The sequence below is a fragment of the Pristiophorus japonicus genome, unplaced genomic scaffold (genome assembly GCF_044704955.1).
Source record: "Pristiophorus japonicus isolate sPriJap1 unplaced genomic scaffold, sPriJap1.hap1 HAP1_SCAFFOLD_236, whole genome shotgun sequence".
Lineage (NCBI taxonomy): Eukaryota > Metazoa > Chordata > Chondrichthyes > Pristiophoridae > Pristiophorus > Pristiophorus japonicus.
Window position 1 is genome coordinate 253,641 of NW_027252079.1, and position 20,169 is coordinate 273,809.

General features: G+C 42.4%; 1 gene segment (V, D, J or C); it reads left to right on the plus strand.

Annotated features, from left to right (window-relative positions):
• Nucleotides 1-4,959: 4,959 nt before the first annotated feature.
• LOC139245786 (Ig heavy chain C region-like) lies at nt 4,960-19,255 on the plus strand. The segment is given in 6 exon segments: nt 4,960-5,005; nt 5,132-5,494; nt 12,862-13,161; nt 13,732-14,049; nt 17,639-17,947; nt 18,864-19,255. Coding segments are annotated over 6 exon segments (1,728 nt in total).
• The last annotated feature ends 914 nt before the right edge of the window (nt 19,256-20,169 follow it).

Here is a 20,169-nt window from a genome sequence, read left to right on the forward strand (position 1 = left end):
TTTGCAAAAGAACCAAAGGCGACGTAAAAAAAACAATTATGCAGCGAGTGGCTAAGATCTGGAATGCACTGCCTGAAAGGGTGGTGGAAGCAGACTCAACTTTATCTTTAAAAAGGGAGTTGGATAAGTCTCTGAAGGGAAACATATGCAGGGCTTCGGGGAAAGGGCAGTGGAGTGGGACTATCTGAGAGTCGGCAGGGGTTCGACCGGCCGAATAGGCCTTTCCCATGCTGTAACCATTCTATGATTCTATGATTCTTCAGCTAGGTTTCTGCTGAATTCCCTATCTGATTTCTTGATGAATATCTTATATTGATGACCTCTATCTTTGCTCTTCCTCACAAGTGGAAACACTCTCTCTGTATCCAACCTATTGAAATCTTCCAGAATTTTAAAGATCTCGATTCGATCACCCCTCAGCCTTCATTTTCAAAAGGACTGACAGCCAGCCATTTCATCCTTTCCTGAGAGGTATAACCTGGTCTTACTGGTGCCATCCTCGTAAATCTTTGCTGCAGTCTCTTCAATGCCGCTATTTTCTTTACATAATACATTGACCAAAATCCGAAATTGTACAAAGTACTTCATGTGGTCTAACCAAGTTTAGCATAACTGCTGCACTTTTCAATTCTATCACTCTAGAAATAAATCCGAGTGCCTGTTTTCTTCTCTTTTTTTGCCATTGTTAACATGTGACGCTACTTTTAGTGATGTGTGTATTTGTACTCCAAGAAACCTTTGTTCCTCCAACCCAGTTAGATTCTTATTTTATGTGATATGTGAGCTCCTTATTTTTCGTACCAAAATGAAATACCTCATACTTGTCTGTGTTGAGATTCATTTGCCACTTAATGTATTCTTGTAATTTGTTGCAGTATTCCTCAGTATTGCCCCCCAACCCCCCGGCCTCGCCCCCCGTGCTTATGATTCCTAAATATAAATTGTTGTGATCAATAGTGGACCCAGCACTGATCCTTCTGGGATCCCACTTTCCAGCTTCTGCCACTGTGAAGAGCTACCATTTACTCCTCATCTCTGCTTTCTGTCTTGAAGCCAGCTAGCTATCCATTCTGACGCTTGTCTCCTGACTCCACATTCATCTATTATGTGGCACATTATCGAAGACTTTTTCGATATCTGGATACGGTAGACATTGACTGTATTACCATTGTCTACCCTCCCTGTTACCTCTTCCAACATTCAAATGAGGTTGGTCAAGCATGGATTTGTGTATATTATAATAGGCCCTTTCTCAGCTATTACTGCTCCAGACCATGTTTCTTGTTATATAACACAAGGTCCTGTCTCCATTGTTATTGCACTGCAGAATTTTAATGTTACACACGACCTTGACTCTAGCCTGAAAGGCTGGTGAAACCAGAATCAATAACTACTTTGAAAGGGGAAAGAATAAATACTTTAAATGACAAATACATCGGAGCTACGGCGAAATAGCAGAGGGAGTCGGACTAATTGGGTCATCATCATCATCATAGGCAGTCCCTCGGAATCGAGGAAGACTTGCTTCCACCCCTGAAGTGACTTCTTTGGTGGCTGAACAGTCCAATACGAGAGCCACAGAATGTGTCACAGGTGGGACAGATAGTTGTTGAAGGAAGGGATGAGCGGGACTGGTTTGCCACACCCTCCTTTCGCTGTCTGCGCTTGACCTCTTCACGCTCTCGGTGTTGAGGCTCGAAGTGCTCAGCGTCCTCCCGGATGCACTTTCTCTACCTAGGGCGGTCTTTGGCCAGGGACTCCCAGGTGTCAGTGGGGATGTTGCACTTTATCAGGGAGGCTTTGAGGGTGTCCTTGTAACGATTCCGGTGCCCACCTTTGGTTCGTTTGCTGTGAAGGAGCTCTGCATAGAGCAATAGCTTAGGAAGTCTCGTGTCTGGCATGCGAACTATGTGGCCTGCCCAGTGAAGCTGATTGCGTGTGGTCAGTGCTTCAATGCTGGGGATGTTAGCCTGGACGAGGACACTGACGTTGGCGCGCCTGTCCTCTCAGGGGATTTGCAGGATCTTGCAGAGGCATATTTGCGGAACCAATCACACCAATTGCGTAGCTCTTTCATGGAACATGCGCAGTTACAACATGTTGAATGTTCTCCTTCTGAGCTGTGTCATTCTATGCTTCTGTGATTCAATGGAAATACCAAGTTTCCTTTTATATTAAAATAGACTATGACGTTGTTTATATTACACTAGACCCTATCTCTGTTTATATTACACTAGGCACTGTTCTGTTTATATTACACAAGACCGCTCTCTATTTATATTACACTAGATACTGCCTGTGTTTATATTATACTAGACCCTGTCGCTGTTTATATCTCATTAGACCCGATATCTTTTTATACCATCTAGACCCTGTCTCTGTTTATATTACACTAGATGCTCTCGCTGTTTATATTACACTAGACCCTGACTCTCTTTATATTATGATGGACCCTGTCTCTGATTATATTACACTGAACTCTGTTTGTATTTATATTACACTAGGCTCTGTCTCAGTTATTATTGCAGTAGTCCCTGTCTCTGTTTATATTACACTAGACACTGTCTCAGTTATTGCTGCATTAGACCCAGTCTCTGTTTATATTACACTGGACCCTGTTTGTATTCATATTACACTAGACACTGTCTCAGTTATTACTGCACTAGACCCTATCTCTGTTAGTACTGCACTAGACCCTGTCTCTGTTTATATTACTCGAGCCCAAGTATATTTTATTAATGCACTTTACATTGTGTCTGTTAATATTACACAACGCTTTGACTGTTTATTTTACACTAGATCGCGCATCTGTTTGTATTATACAAGACCCTGGCAATGTAAACCAAATGGTATAATGTGAATGTTTTGCAGGAACAGAGGGACCTGGTGGGGTCCGTCGACAAATCCTTGAAGGTGGCAGGACAAGTTGATAAAGGCTGCTAAAAAGTAACATCGCATCCGTGCCTTGAAAATTGGAGGCGTAGTGTACAAAGGCATTCAATTTATGCTAAACCTTTAAAACACTGTATACGCCCAAACCATCCATTCATTCATCCATCTATTAATCCGTTCATCAGTCCATTAATAAATCTAAACTCTCAGATATCTAACTACCCATCATTCCTGCATTGCTGCATCCATCTATCCATCCACACAAACATGTGTACTTATTTATTTCAAAATATATACTTTCTCTGAGGTCCGTCTCTCTCTCTCTATCTATCTATCTATCTATCTATCTATCTATCTATCTATCTATCTATCTATCTATCTATCTATCTATCTATCTATCTATCTATCTATCTATCTATCTATCTATCTATCTATCTATCTATTCCTGTCCTGTAATATGGGAACAGTTACACACAGTTACACAACTAAAATAATTAAACGTAATTCCAGTACTGTTGCTGGGTAGATTTGTATCTAAATAGCCCTCATTGACAATGTAAAGGGTTTGAAGTTGGCTTCTAGCCAAGCGGTCAGTAGTGAGGACACAGACCTTTGATGTACTGCATAGAACCCCAGATGCTTCCTGTAAATGACATTGGGTGTTCGAGGCTCACTGATGGCAGTCAGCTGGGTTTCTGCCAAATGCCGTGTGGGTTAGATTAGCGTGAACAAGAATAGGAGAAAGATGGGATTTACCTAGATAAACATTAAATTATTCAGTAGCTTTTTACAAAAAATAATCATTTTACATGGTATAACATCTCAAGAATGATTTTCCGTAAATTCCATGCTCACAGTATTATAAAATAGGATCAGAAAATAATGAATTGATCCATATGGTATCTAATTAAAACTATTTCCAAATAAAGACCATTCTAGACTATTCAGTCCCTTCATTCAGTACAGCAAGAAGTGCTGGAGCGAGGTTTAATGGCCCCATACCCACACTGTAATGAGATGAATGGTAATCGCAAAGTAAATAAAACAGAGGTGGAATTGCCTTGAACCCGTTGCACTTGCTTGAATATTCTCACAGAGTTCTGCACCTGGTTAATACTAATGTCTTCCTTATTACTGATTAGCAGCCGTGCACTGTGCAGTGTAAGTTGAGCTGATTTGGATCCCTGAACAACCCCTCTCATAGCCCGGCAACCAATGGGTAGAGAAATGCACATTGTAATCTGTTTCAGCGGGAGATAAAGCATTTATTCCTGTGATATTCTGTACTATACCGCCACGTCCTGATACGTCGTGTTCCTGGTACCCATGTAGTTGGTCGCTATTAAAGTTAGCTGCAAGGATTTGGATGCCGGGGTTTGCTGGTCGTATTATCAGTTCTGATTCACCAGCTTCTTTCTTCAAACGCTGATCTGAAGCAGGCGGGCTCCACTTTCTTATGTGTCTCCGTTAACTCACTCCTTATTTATCAGGCAAGCGGACTTATTTTACAGCTAATTTTAGAAAGGACTGTCTGAGAGACTCGGGGGCAGTTAGTAAAACGCAATTGGAGACACTTGTATAATGTGAGGGGTGTAAACTCATCTCCAGACACAAATTGTGAAGCTATGGCCATCCACATTCTAAATAGAGTCACATAACCATCTGCGCACTCTGTACTTAGAGTGATAATAGTTCAGATTATAATGGATAGTTTATTGGTACAGAGTGAAGGGGCAGATAGCGGGAGATGGGGAAACACATACTGACAGTGTCTTTAGATCGTGATAATGTAATTAAATCTCAGAGATTCACATCCCCTGTGAAGGAGTGAGGAATAAAGGGATTTATTTTACAAACCAGATGTGGGTCCATTCTGTTGGTGATGTGGAAGGTGTGACGTGGATCCAGAAGCCATCTCTATCAGGGAATCAATGGGCGGCGTCTGTAACCTCACCCCCATCTCCCGGGTATTTAACTGCCGGTCACTGGGACCACAATACAACAGTCCCGGAGTGGGTTTGCTCAGTGAGTTCTTGTCGGAACCATTTACCACACATTGCCAGGAGGATGAGGTCGGTGATTTCTCTCGGTCTGTTGCTGGCTTTATTTTCCCGTGAGTAGTTTTTATTGTCCAATCTCTCACTGTTTCTGTCTCAGTGTTAGTCTCTCTCTGGAATGTTACAGAGTCAGGAATCATTTCACCAGGATTAATCGTCGGGGTTTTTGATTATTTTTACAGGTGTCCAGGCGGATGTGATGATGATTCAGCCCGAGGCAGAGACCAGGATTCCCGGAGGCTCCCTGAGACTGACCTGTAAAACCAGGTTCGATGTTAGCAACTTTTACATGCACTGGCTCCGCCATGTTCCGGGACAGGGCCCGGAGTGGCTGCTTGAGTATCACAGTCCATCGAGCAAGTATTACGCCCCAGGGATTGAGAGCCGATTTACTGCGTCCAAAGACACTTCAAACAATATCTTCGCGCTGGACATGAAGAACCTGAGGAGCGAAGACACCGCCATCTATTACTGTGCAAGGGGCTACAGGGGTGGGTATAACTATTTCGGCTGGGGACAAGGGACCATGGTGACAGTGACTCCAGGTAAGGAACATTCACTCATTCAGTAACTATTATAATTGTGTCTTTATTTTGCATTTCTGTTTATTTTAATAATTATTTCGTTCACTGAAACTTGCTTTCGGTGGCTTCTCTGTGGAGACTTTTCAATGTTCCATGTAATTCTGCTGCAAAGTGATCATAAAATTCAACTGTTTCTCCACAGAAAATGTTATTGATGTGATTTGGTGTTTATCTGCTGAACAGACTGTGTTCCTAGGTTACTTTAAATACTTTATGGTTGTTAAACTGTTTGACGTTTATGCAATGTTTAATCTCGGTGACATCTGATTGCTGCAGTTTTTCTGATCGAATGCAAACATTGTGTTTAAATGTGTTGGAAAGAACATTGTAGGCACAAAACAGAGAGCATCGCGCTCGCTATATAATCTTACGGTATTTTAAAGTTTTTTTGTGAAAATTAAACTGTCATCTACTGACCTAATATTCACAAATGCTCAGATTCAATGCATGAAGTGTTACTGTAATTAAGAACTGAAAAGTTAACACATGTCCAGCTGGAACAGACTTAAATTAATATTACTAACATTATTATAATGTAGTAATATCCCCATTATTATTAAAATAAGCTATAATATCAACGTTAATGTATTTAACATGATCCGTCTAATCACAATTCTGCTGTCATTATTTTATATTTCTGTTGAGTTCAATCATTAGTTATTTCAGTGTTAGGCAGGTTCGGTGATTCTGCAATGAAACATTTTGATTCTTCTGAAAAGGTTTATAGAATTACGGGTCTGCTCCATGAAAGGTTCTGTCGAGGGATTCCGCCCCTCAGTGATGTAATTTAGTGTTGAGCTGCAGAGGAGAGTTTGCGCCTGTGTTACTCAGAATACCTAGAATTTGTGAAACTGTTTGGCGTTTCTGCAATGTTTAATATCGGTGACAGCAGGCAGCAACAGGTTTCTGATCGAATGCAAACACGATATGTGTTTGAAACTGTTTGAATGCAGATTGTAGGCAGAGAACAGAAAGGTTTTAGAATCAGAAATCATTGCAAGGTATTTTAACATGCAAATTATTGAAGTGATATTTATATATTCAAATATTAATCCATGTTTACGATACTGATATTTACTGTCCCATATGTAACTAATGACCAACTACATAATTAACAAGTGTTCAGGTTGTAGTTGAATTAAATTAATATTAACCAACCGATTATAATGCGATAATATCTCCCAATAAAATCACATAGGCTATAATATTAATGTTAATTTACTTAATATTATTCACCTTCCGAAATCCTGCTCTACACTGGGCTCCAGTAACGGGAGCGGAAACTGTTAGAGGCTGGATAAAGTTATTAATTATGCCTGCAATTATTTCACTGACAACATACTGATTCCACCGCTGTGTTCAGTTTGATTAGTGTCTTCAATCACTTGCTACCTCCTATTTACACAAATGAATAATAGAGTGTATTTAATTATAACTTAAAGCCCTATTGTAAGTTGTATTTTATCAATTGAATATATCTGCCTGGTTATGAAATTTTTACTGTGCAACCGAAATTTTTTATTGAATCAATATTGAGTGTTGTTTGATAGCGAGAGAATTATCACTAAACTAATCGTAAACATTTTTCAACATCAAAGGCTGAGAGACAGACGTCGCTGGCAGTTAAAGAATTGTTCATGTGATTATATTTAAATTCAAGGCAGGTTCAGACTGCGCATGGCTGGGGACAGACAAATAATCCATTGAAATTCAAGCAGATTAATTTACTTACAAAAGGTTCATCGTATTTTGAATTTAAAACCACATCCTATCTCCCAAAGCGCTGCTGTATATGGGATAGAAAGGTAGACAAAGCACAGATCATATCTGAGAGTTATGTTTAACTCTTATTAATATTAAATTGATGAACAAAGTCGCTCCTCCATTTACTCATTCAGTTTCTGTGCCGCAGATGGATGATGAATGAATCGTTATCCTCCAGTTTTACATTGACCATTCTGGAAACTATTTTCAAGAAGTAGCAGAATATATTTAATCATTAATTTTGGGGCATTGTGTGAATAACGGGACCGAACTACAACAGATTGTCTGTGTTATTAAATAGCGGAGGCTCTGCTACTGACTGCCAACTGCACAGATAGATTTTAATTAATAAAACCATTATTGGGGGGGTTAAGATTGAGAAGAATATTTCAGCTTGAGAGTCCAGCTTTAAATAAGCAAGCAGTTTAGAGCCCATCGGAGTTGTGATGTTGGCCGGACAGTGAACTATTTAAAATAGTCCACTCCTAAATCCATCATGTAAAATGTATCCTGTGAATAAACGCAGTTTATGCTATAGCAGAAACATGCAGAGTTTAAAAATGTGTCGGTAGAGAGCGGGACAGGAGTAGAACTGCGTGATTATTGTCAATTATTCAAATGTGATTCGATTTAAGTAAAAATAATGTAGTTTTCTGATTGTATTTATGTATTAATATGCTGCTTAATTTTTTAATATTGATGAATTGTTATAGTAAGTTAAGTAAACCCTAATATATCACAAGTTATCAAGCAGAAAAAGGTTTTTAAATTATTAATAATTAATTGTATTAATAAGGCTGAAATTCAAGCACATTAATTTATTTTCAAAAATTCCAGGTACGTGTGCTTCTGAGGAGGAAGGGCCAGACAGGCACTCAGATTATTTTCAATAATCAGCTAACATGACCATTGACATAGAATGTAACATCAGTGCTAATTTATTTAACATAAATGATCTCTTGCAATTGCGTTGTATACTGGTCAGTATGACAGTTATTGCAAAATCTCAAGGGTTGAGGTGAATGTTTAATTAATTCCTAAATTAATTTAGAAAACAAAGTATTTATAACTCGGCTGCGCTGAGTTCGATAAGCTGTCGCTGCAGATTTTAGTGAATTAATTTCGTGTTTTGCCTCGAATATTTTTACAGGTTATATTTAATGATGAAAATATGTCAAATCAGTGGGTGATCAGGTTTCATGCATATATGTCTCCTGGATTGTGACATTCTTACTCTGTCACTGAGTCCCGTGAAATGGGCAGCAAATTCCCGCAGAATATGAATTCTTTCCAGATACTTGTTTTCAGGGAAATTAATTTTTATACGGTTTACAAGATTGTCGACAGAGAGGGAGAAATGGCTGGATGTTGGACAGTTTCTCAAATCAATATCAATTTAATTTCAAAGAATCTGCAGAGTTGAGGTGGTTGGAAATTGACTAGAAATAAATTAGAAATCAAACAGCTTCATTGAAATTAACAGATTGAACTGGTCTCCCTGCCTGCAGGACCATGGTTGCACCGTGTGTGTCTGTTCTGTTTCTGTGTGCCTGCTCACTGTGTGAGAATCAGGAATCCTCCTGACTGGTTGTAAAACTTCTAGGTTGTGATCGTGTATTACGGGAAGTGTAATTTCACTCAGTTATTTAAGAAACTGGTATATGTGAGAAACTTGAAAGATTGGCTTTAAGATTGAGGAGTCACCTCAGAAATGAGATCAGTAACCCAGACTGTGACATTCAGAAGGAGCAGTTCAGAAACACCATGGCGAGACTGTAGAAGGAGCTCTAATCAGTTTCTAACCCGGCTGTACCTGCCCTAGGAGTTTTTGATGGGACAGTGTAGAGGGAGCTTTATTCTGTATCTAACCTGGCTGTACCTGCCCTGGGTGTGTTTGATGGGACAGTGTAGAGGGAGCTTTATTCTGTATCTAACCCGTGCTGTACCTGCCCTGGGATTGTTTGATGGGAAAGTGTAGAGGGAGCTTTACTCTGTATCTGACCCAAGCTGTATGTGCCCTGGGAGTGTTTGATGGGACAATATAGTGGGAGCTTTCCTCTGTATCTGACCCATCCTGTAGCTGCCCTGGGTGGATTGATGGCACAGTGTCGAAATAATTTTACTCGGTATCTAAAACTTGCTATATTTGACCCGGAGCGTCTGATAGGGTAGTGTAGTTTAATGCGAATTCAACCTTTGCTATACATGACCTTACAGCGCCAGACAGAGCAGTGAAGAGGGAGATTTACTCTATCGTACCTATCTTGTAACTGATTTGGGTATTTTTCCAACAATATTGAAGGAACCCCAATCTGTATCTAAATAATAAGATATGGAATGAATAATGTTTAAACATTGAGTGTCAGATAATTATTGAATGAGATTGGGCTGATCCTAAGCATACTTTCAGAACAAACAGTTTCAGGAAAGCTGCACCTCTTCTAATCTGATGGGTTCTTCAAGTTATTTTAATATTTTTAATGGACAGTGTGATGCATTACTCTGTATCTAACCCGTGCTCTACCTGCCCTATGATTGTTTGATGGCACAATGTAGACGGAGCTTTACTCTTTATCCAACCCATGCTGTACCTGCCCTGAGTGTGTTTAATCTGTATTGTAGAGGGAAATTTACTTTTTATCTAACGCATGCCGTACCTGTCCCGAGAGTGTTTGATGGGACAGTGTAGCGAGGGTTGTGCTCTGTATCTAACCCACGTTGTACCTGCCCTTGGAGTGTTTGATGGGAGAGTGTAGAGGAAGCTTTACTCTGTATCTAACCCGTGATGTACCTGCCCTGCAACTGTTCGATGGGACACTGAAGAGGGAGCTTTACTCAGTATTTAGCAGCTTATTGACAAGGACATGGAGTTTAATTCGGGCCTTCAATATAGACTAATCTTCTATTTAATAGGTGAGCTGGGACGCTTTAATGGGACAGTGTATGGGAGCTTTTCTTTGCTTATAATTGTGCTTAATCTAACCGGTCAATTTGATAACGCATATTATGGGGAAGACAGTTTGTAGTACATCCCTGTCGTACTCGAGCTGGGAATGTTTGAGCGGACAGTATGGAAAACGTATTACTCTGTTCAACCCCTGCTATACCTGTCCAGGCCCACACTGCAGCTTTGCTCTATCTTATCCGTGCTGTATCTGACCTGAGAGCACTTGGTCAGGTAGTGTTAAAGGAATCTTGAACAGCGTATCTGCGTCTAACAGGTAAGCTGCGAGTGCTCGATCCAGATATATGCAATAAATCTTTCCATTGCCCAGATTAAACAACGCACATTCATTGTGCATTTTTTTTCAGAAAGAATATAAATATCAATGTTTAATGTTAGTAATGTTTGAACATTTTGAGCATCAGATTATTACTGAACGTGATTGGCCTGATCCTCAGCTCACTTTCAGAACAAACAGTTTCAGGAAGTGAATAACGCTCCAGAAAGCAGCGCCTGTTCTGAGGAGGCTGCAAGTTATTTTCACAATTTAAATGGAGAATGTCGAGCTCCCCGCTCCAAATAACCGTCATGGAGACCTCATGTTTAAAACCATTAATTTGTCCCGTTCTTTCTGAGAAAGGTTAAAGGCAAACTCGGATGAGATGCAGTTATTGGCCTGGGTCACACATAAGGCACACAGTCTCTGAGCTGAAATTCTGTGAAACATTTAAAGAGATAGAGTCAACCTGCAATGAGTCGCCATTCAAAATTTGCGTTAAGCCTTGATAACAGCATCCAATTGAATAATTTGCGTCAGATTGCTAAGATCCCTTTACTTTAAATATCCCCTTTCATTATAACAAACTATAAAAATTGATCTAGTAGAGGTGTCCAAAATATGAAGCGTTTCCTTCCACTAAATCTAGAAGAACTGTTTCCAATGACTCGTGTAGAATGATAGCATCTCACAGCACTGAAAGAGGCCATTCGACCATTGTGCCTGTGCCGGCTTTGAAAGAGCTGTCTAATTTAGTCCAACACCCCAGGGTTTTCCTTGTAAACGTGCAAATGAGTCCTCCTGAAGTACATGACGAGCCGCCTGATGCATTCCTGAAATTAGCAACCTCTGTAAGAAAAAATTACCCCAATTTCCTCTGAACTTTTGCCAAATATTTTAAATCTGTGACCTTTTGTCACCGGCCTACTTTCCAGCGGAAACAGTTTCTCACTACTTGCTCTATCAACATCTATCACCATGTTGAATATCTCACTTAGGTCTCCTCTTAAACTCTGCTCTAAGGACAACATCCCAGCTTCTCCAATCTCTCCACATAAGTGAAGACCCCATCCCTGGCATCATCCTGGTAAAAGCTGCCTCTGTGCACTCTCCAAGGGCATGACATCCTTACGACATTGTGGTGCCAGAATTGTACACGATACTCCAGCCGAGGCCTAACCTGTGATGTGTAAAGGGTTGGCATAACCGCGTTGTTTTTGTATTTTGTCCCTATTTACAATGTCAAGTATCCCATATGCTTCCATACCAGCCTTACCAGCTTGCCCTGTCACCTTCAAAGATTTATGAATATGTACATCCAGATCTCTCTGTTCTTGCATCCCCTCAAAACAGTACTACTTAGATTATACTGCCTCCCCATGTTCCACCCAAAGCTTCCCAATTATCCGCTTTAAATTGCACCTGCCATGTCCCGGAGCATTTCACTGGTTTGTCTAGCTCCTCGAAGTACGCTGCTATCATGCTCACCATTGGCTACGTTGCCAGGTTTTCCATCATCTTCGAAGTTCGAAATTGTTCTCCTTATACCCGAGTCCAGGTCATTTTTATATAACAAGAAAAACAATGGGAAATGAAATAGGCCATTTCAGGAGAAACTTCCAATTAACCGGATTTTGGAATGGTATTTAATTTGGATTATTAATTGAGTGGGAGGGAGGAGGAAACTCAAGAGACATCCATTAAATAGGATGGGATAGAACCCAGATCACAGTGTGCTGAAGGACTTCACTCTCCCTCAAATGCTGAAAAGGAAAGGGAGAGATTCGACTCAATCTCCATTCATCTACAGGTTCAATCTTAGAAACGAGACTGTGGAAATGCTCCTGTTGAATTCTGTGGTAGTCAAGTTTTGATGGTTTTTTGCTAATTCCATAAGCAGGAATTCCGGTGTTACTTTTGAAGTGCAGTCACTGTTATTTTGCAGGGATACGCCGCAGTCAATGTGCACAGAGCAAATTTCGCTAAACTGCAATTAAATAAAGGACCAGAAGTGATGCTGATTGAGAAATAAATGCTGACCGAAATAGCAGGAACACGTCTCTGCTCTTGTATTGTATGATCCAATGAAGGATTCCTTATTGACGAGATGTGTAAACGTTCTTGTTTTGTAATGTAATAGAGCTCGGGAATAGAGATGTGTGTTCCTGATCAGGGCATCGACAGGAACTTATGATGGAACTGACAGAAGCGCAAATGCCCGTGTAGTATTTGATGGGAAAATGGTGGAATTAGTTTATTCTGCAATCAAATTTCGAGTTGTTTAGTTTTTTTATAAGCACGGATTACAGAGTCTAACTTGTTAAATGGGCCATTCTTTCCCAGTAACACCTTCTCCCCCCACCCTCTACGCCCTGCTCGCCTCCTGTGAACAACCCAGCACGGATGCCTCGGTCACGTACGGCTGTTTGGCGATGGACTACTCTCCAGAAATCACAAGCCTTTCCTGGAAGAAAGATAAAGAGCTGATCACCTCTGGATTGAAGACCTATCTGTCAGTGCTCAACAAGAAGGGAACCTACACCCTGAGCAGCCTGTTAACCATCACCGAGTCAGAGGTGGGGAGCAGCACAATCTACTGCGAGGTTCGACGTGGCGGGTCCGTCTGGAACATCACAATGTCAGGTTAGTGGTGTGGGATACAGGGCAAACTGTGATAATGTAAGAAGGTATGTTCAACTTGTATAGAAACGTGGTTAGATCACACTTAGAGTACCTAGTACAGTTCTGGTCTCCATATCACACTTAGAATACTGTGCACAGTTCAGCTCTCCATATCACACTTAGAATATTGTTTACAGTTCAGGTCTCCATATGATATTTAGAGTACTGTGTACAGTTCAGGTCTCCATATCACACTTAGAATATTGTTTTCAGTTCAGGTCTCCATATGATATTTAGAGTACTGTGTACAGTTCAGGTCTCCATATCACACTTAGAATATTGTTTTCAGTTCTGGTCTCCATATCATACTTAGAATACTGTGTACAATTCTGGTCTCCATATCATACTTAGAATACTGTGTACAGTTCAGGTTTCCATATCTTACTTAGAATACTGTGCACAGTTCTGGTCTCTGTAAATGCCAGGTTAGTGTTAGTCAGACAGTAAATAACCTATTAAAATATAAGGACACTTTGCATTTTGCAATCATTTATTTTGCAAGCAATGTAAATAAAATGTCTTCTCTTGAAGATCCTGAACGGGCTACCGTTCCTCCAACTGTTCTCCTCACGCTGAGTTCCACTGAACAAATCACCAGCAGCAGATATGCAAGCGTAGTGTGTTCAATCATCGATTTCCGGCCAAAGTCAGTGACTGTGAATTGGCTGAAGAGTGGACAACTCATGGATTCGGGCTTCGTCACCTCTCCCGTCTTTGAGGTGAACGGGAACTTCTCGGCGGCCAGTCGGCTGACAGTCCCCGCCGGGGAATGGTTCAGCGGCTTGATCTACACCTGCCAGGTCACTCATGAAGGGCTCACACAAAGCCGTAACTTCACCAGATCTCAGGGTAAGAGGCAAAATGCCGGGATGTTCCAGATCATTCTGAGCGCTGATCTCAGTCAGGACTTTTACTAGAATTAGTAAAAAGCACAGAACTATTCCTAATTTCTAATCATGCAGTTTGTGTATTCTTGCGATACAAACTTGCCTTTCGACAATGCCTTTAGCGATCTCATATTGAACCAAAGCACTTGCCAGCCAATGAATTAGGTTGTGGAATGTGGTCACAGTTGTAATGTACAAAGTGCTGTAGTCAATTAGTGCACAGCAAGCTCCCACAAACAACAGTGTGATAATGACCATATTTTTTTTTGTTTAGTGATGTTTTTTGAGATATATATATTCCCAGACCACCAGGGAGAACTCCTCTGCTTTTCATTAAAATAGTGCCAGGAGATCGTTTACGTCTACCTCAGAGGCCAGACGGGTCCTCGGTTTAAGACCTGATCCGAAAGCCGGCACCTCCGATAGTGCACCACGCCCCCAGTACTGCACTGGAAGACTCAGCTTAAATGTTGTGATCGAGTATCTGGAGCGGGACTTCAACCCACGATCTTCTGGTTCAGGATTCCTCATTGTTCAATATTTAATAACCTCGCCAAAGAAGGTGTCCCCTGGCTCTGATTTCAGGCAGTGAGTGAAGTGTCCTTAGTCTCAGGTTTATCCTGAGTTGGCTGATCATATACGGAGTGGCAGTAGGAGTCTGGAACCCGTTACTGCGAACTGTCCAGGAACCCACTGCTAGAATGGGGATGACACTAAGTTGGGTGGCAGTGTGAGCTGCGAGGAGGATGCTGTGAGGCTGCAGAGCGACTTGGATAGGTTAGGTGAGTGGGCAAATGCATGGCAGATGAAGTATAATGTGGATAAATGTGAGGTTATCCACTTTGGTGGTAAAAACAGAGAGACAGACTATTATCTGAATGGTGACAGATTAGGAAAAGGGGAGGTGCAAAGAGACCTGGGTGTCATGGTACATCAGTCATTGAAGGTTGGCATGCAGGTGCAGCAGGCGGTTAAGAAAGCAAATGGCATGTTGGCCTTCATAGCAAGGGGATTTGAGTACAGGGGCAGGGAGGTGTTGCTACAGTTGTACAGGGCATTGGTGAGGCCACACCTGGAGTATTGTGTACAGTTTTGGTCTCCTAACCTGAGGAAGGACATTCTTGCTATTGAGGGAGTGCAGCGAAGGTTCACCAGACTGATTCCCGGGATGGCGGGACTGACCTATCAAGAAAGACTGGATCAACTGGGCTTGTATTCACCGGAGTTCAGAAGAATGAGAGGGGACCTCATAGAAACATTTAAAATTCTGACGGGGTTAGACAGGTTAGATGCAGGAAGAATGTTCCCAATGTTAGGGAAGTCCAGAACCAGAGGTCACAGTCTAAGGATAAGGGGTAAGCCATTTAGGACCGAGATGCGGAGGAACTTCTTCACCCAGAGAGTGGTGAACCTGTGGAATTCTCTACCACAGAAAGTTGTTGAGGCCAATTCACTAAATATATTCAAAAGGGAGTTAGATGAGGTCCTTACTACTAGGGGGATCAAGGGGTATGGCGAGAAAGCAGGAATGGGGTACTGAAGTTGAATGTTCAGCCATGAACTCATTGAATGGCGGTGCAGGCTAGAAGGGCCGAATGGCCTACTCCTGCACCTATTTTCTATGTTTCTATCTACCCTATTCAGAGCACTGAGCCAAATTCTGGGCTCCGCACCTCAGGAAGGATATACTGGCCGTGGAGGCGGTAAAGTGCAGGTTTACCCGAATGATACCGGGGCTAATAAAGTAAAATGATGAGAAGACGAGTATGGAACATTAAGGGGTGATCCAAGTAAGGTGTTTAAGTTGATAAATATAATTGGTCGAGTAGATATAGAAAAATTGTTTCCTTTGGTGGGAGAGTCCAGAACAAATAGCATAACCTTAAAATTAGAGCTAGGCTGTGCAGAGGTGATGTCAGGAAGGATTTATTCACAGAACGAATAGAGCAAGTCTGGCTTTCCCTCCGCAAAAGCTGCTGACCCTGGGTTTCAATTGAAAATTTGAAAACTGAGATTGATAGATTTTTGTTGTGCAAGATTAGGATGGGTTACAGAACCAAGGCGGGAAGATGGTGTTGAGTGTACATCAGCCATCATCTAACTGGATGGTGGGTTAGGATGGATGGGCTGAATGGCCCCCTCCTGTTCCTATGATGCTATTAATGCCCTACGGTCATATTTCATTCTGACTCTCTCTCACCAGACATGAGAAATGCTCACTAATGACAGAAATTAACAAACTATCTCACACCATTACAAATGATTCCCCACCACATTGAAAGTTGGCATGCAGGTACAGCAGGGGGTGAAGTAGGCAAATGACATGTTGGCCTTCTTAGCTAGGAGATTTGAGTATAGGAGCAGGGAGGTCTCACTGCAATTGTAAAGGGCATTGGTGAGGCCTTACCTGGAATATTGTGTTCAGTTCTGGTCTCCTAATCTGAGGAAGGACGTTCTTGCTATTGAGGGAGTGCAGCAAAGGTTCACCAGACTGATTCCAGGGATGACTGGACTGACATATGAGGAGAGACTGGATCAACTGGGCCTTTATACACTGGAGTTTAGAAGGATGAGAGGGGATCTCATATAAACAAATACGATTCTGACGGGACGGGACAGGTTAGATGCAGGAAGAATGTTCCCGATGTTGGGGAAGTCCAGAACCAGGGCACAAAGTCTTAGGATAAGGGGTAGGCCATTTAGGACTGAGATGAGGAGAAACTTCTTCACTCAGAGAGTTGTTAATCTGTGGAATTCCCTGCCGCAGAGAGTCGTTGATGCCAGTTCATTGGATATATTCAACAGGGAATTAGATATGACCCTTAAGGCTAAAGGGATCAAGGGGTATGAAGAGAAAGCGGGAAAGGGGTACTGAGGTGAATGATCAGCCATGATCATATTGAATGATGGTGCAGACTCGAAGGCCGAATGGCCTACCCCTGCACCTATTTTCTATGTTTCTATGTTTCTACAGAAGGCCCCTTGGAACTTCATTACCCATCTTCTCCTCTGACGGGGGCTGCGACTGGTTCCTGCACATTTTCACTGCAACAAAAATCGCAGCAAGAGACAAGAAAATTAACTTTGTTTCCTGTTACCCCATAAGTCCTGAAGTTAATTTGACACTGGTTTTGAACCTGTAATGTTGGGGAAGAGCTCCTGAACTTCGGGCTATTCCGTCTTCAGCTATTATAACCAGCGGAGATGCGTTTGGGTGCAATGATCTATGGACGGGTGTAATTGAGCACAGGATTTCAGGAAGAGCGCTATTCAGTGCCTAACACAATTGCGTCCCAATGTATTCCCATTTTACGACGGGTATTTGTTTCACAGCCCATTACAGGTGGCTCTGGCTGCAAATGCACAGGAAATGTTAAAGTTCTCCCGGAATCGTTGCCAATTTATTTCCTTCCAATAACGACGGTGTTTAAGCAACAGCGAGAGGTTGATACCTCAAAAGTGGTTTATTCCCCTTTAAAGAGTTAAGGCTAAATATTTATGCCCTGATTCTGAAGATGCAGCTTTTGCTGACTTTTATTCCTGTTTCGCAGTAGGTCTCCCATGCAGCAATTCAAAAATCACTCTTCGCCCACCGTCACTGGAACAGGTCTTACTGGAGGCGACGGTGACCTTAACCTGCGTCGTGTCTGACGCTCCTTATGGGCTCACCGTGTCCTGGACCCGAGAAAAGGAGGCTTTGAAATCAGAGATTGCCGTCCAACCCGGAGAGGATCCCAACAGCGTGATCAGCAACTTAAACATCTCGACAAAAGACTGGCTGAGTGGGGATAGATTCTACTGCGTGGTGAGCCATCAGGATATGCCGACTCCTATCAGAGATTCCATCCACAAGGAAAAGGGTGAGCGGGGAGATTGTAGCAATAAGTGAGAGACTGTGACTATTTCCGGTGCCTGTGCAAGGGCCAATTCATTATATAAAGTGTTTAATGGGCTACTCTGATCATTCAGGTTGGTAATTCCACGAACTCAGCACTCTGGGACCTGACATTACGTATTTGGGGAAACTGGATAAGTCCATGAGCGAGAAAGGAAAAGAAGGGTATGTTATTAGGGTTAGGTGAAGTGAGCTAGGAGGAGGCTTGTGTGGAGTATAAACACCTGTCTAGATCAATTGGCCAAATCTCTTCGTTCTGTGCAGTAAATTCTATGTAATTTTCCAGTCCAACCTTTCAAGATTGAGAGAGAAAGATTACGTTCCCTCTGCTAAGGGATGGAAAAACAGAGAGGCCCCAGAGGGGAAAAGGAAAAGCGTTAAAATTCAACACAGAGCCAATTTCTCTCACATGTAACCACAGGATATTGGCTGAATTTAAATGAAGAAGGCGAGTTGGGGGCGGGTGGCTCACAGGCCACCCGGGAGAACGGGAGGATTGGAAGCCGAGTGAGGAGGTCTCGGATCGTGGGGGGTGGGTTAGGCAGGGACCCTGGATCCAGGAGGTGGGCGTAAGGGCAATTACCACCTGCGTGCAGCAGTCCCCGCCTCGCTGTAACTGCTGGGATTTACACAGTGTGTCAAACTGGACCAGCGACAGTTCAACACCAAATGGAGGTTAAAATAGAGGATTCCCACCTCATTTAAATATATTATTCAAATATGATATTACAACCGGAAGTGGGCGGGTTCAGGTCGGGATTCCGAAGTTTACCAATTCAACCACCCCTTCGCCCCCAACCCGCCCACTTTATTAGGTTAAAATTACCCCATTGTCTCTGGACTTGTCCAGTTCATTGACCTTTATTTTAACTGTTCTACAGCGAAAGATCCGCGGGAACCGGCCGTGTCTGTCCTGCTGCCCTCGGCAGAAGAAGTCTCCGCTCAGAGCTTGGTCAGCCTCACCTGCTTAGTGAGAGGTTTCTCCCCCCGAGAGATCTTCGTCAAGTGGACCGTCAATGACAAGCCGGTGGATTCCGGCAACTACAAGAACACAGAGGTGATGGCGGAGAACGGCAGCAGATCCTTCTTCACGTACAGCCTGTTATCCATTGCAGCCGAGGAGTGGGCCAGCGGCGCTTCTTACTCCTGTGTGGTGGGACATGAAGCGATCCCCTTGAAGATCATCAACAGAACAGTCAATAAATCCAGCGGTAAACCCAGTTTTGTCAATATTTCCCTTGTTCTGATGGACACCGTCAATTCTTGTCAATGAGAATCTCTCGATTGCATCAGTTCTGAAATAAAAACCAATAAAGAGCTTTGCTTCCAATCGTGAGTTAAACACACTGCCGCTCAATAAATTGTGTTTCCTATTTTTGCCAATATGAGGCCTGTTTATCTGAAGTGTGGTGTTTGCGGGTCTCGGGCCCAAGGGTTGTACAGCCAGCGCTCCCAGCTCAGATACACCATGTGTTAGAGACACGGTGAATCTGTGTCATTACAGGATTCCTGACAGTAACTTCAGCAAATTTCCTCCCTTTCCCATTTCTGACAAATAAACGCAGCACATTTAGATCTCGGTGTCCCTATTTCTCGGGTTGTCCAGCCCGAATTCAGAATCGAAGTCAGTTTGATATTGCAGCATTGCAACCACTGGCAACTGAAGTGAGGGCCACACACGGACACGGACTGTACCCCTACTCCCCGCCAGAGAGAGAGGAAAGGTTAATTGTTAACCAACTTTAGTCCTACTCCCCGCCAGAGAGAGGTGAAAGGATAATTGTTAACCGAATTTAGTCCCGCCAGAGAGAGGTGAAAGAGTAATTGTTCACCGACTTTAGTCCCACTCCCCACCAGAGAGAGGGGAAATAGTAATTATTATCGCACTTTAATATTACTCCCACATCAGCGAGACAGAGGAACAGCAATTGTTCCCACTGTACACTCACTCCCCCACCAGAGAGAGGGGAATGAGCAATTGTTAACCCACTGTATCAGACACTTCCCCAGCAGAGAGAGGGTAAAACACAATTATTAGCTCACTAAGACAATCCCTCAGCAGAGAAATGGGGACGGGTAATTGTTAATCCAATGTACCTCCCCACTCCCCCAGCAGAGAGAGAGTAAAGTGTAATTATTAACTCACTGTTCCACCCCACTCCCCCAGCAGCGAGAGAGTAAAGTGTA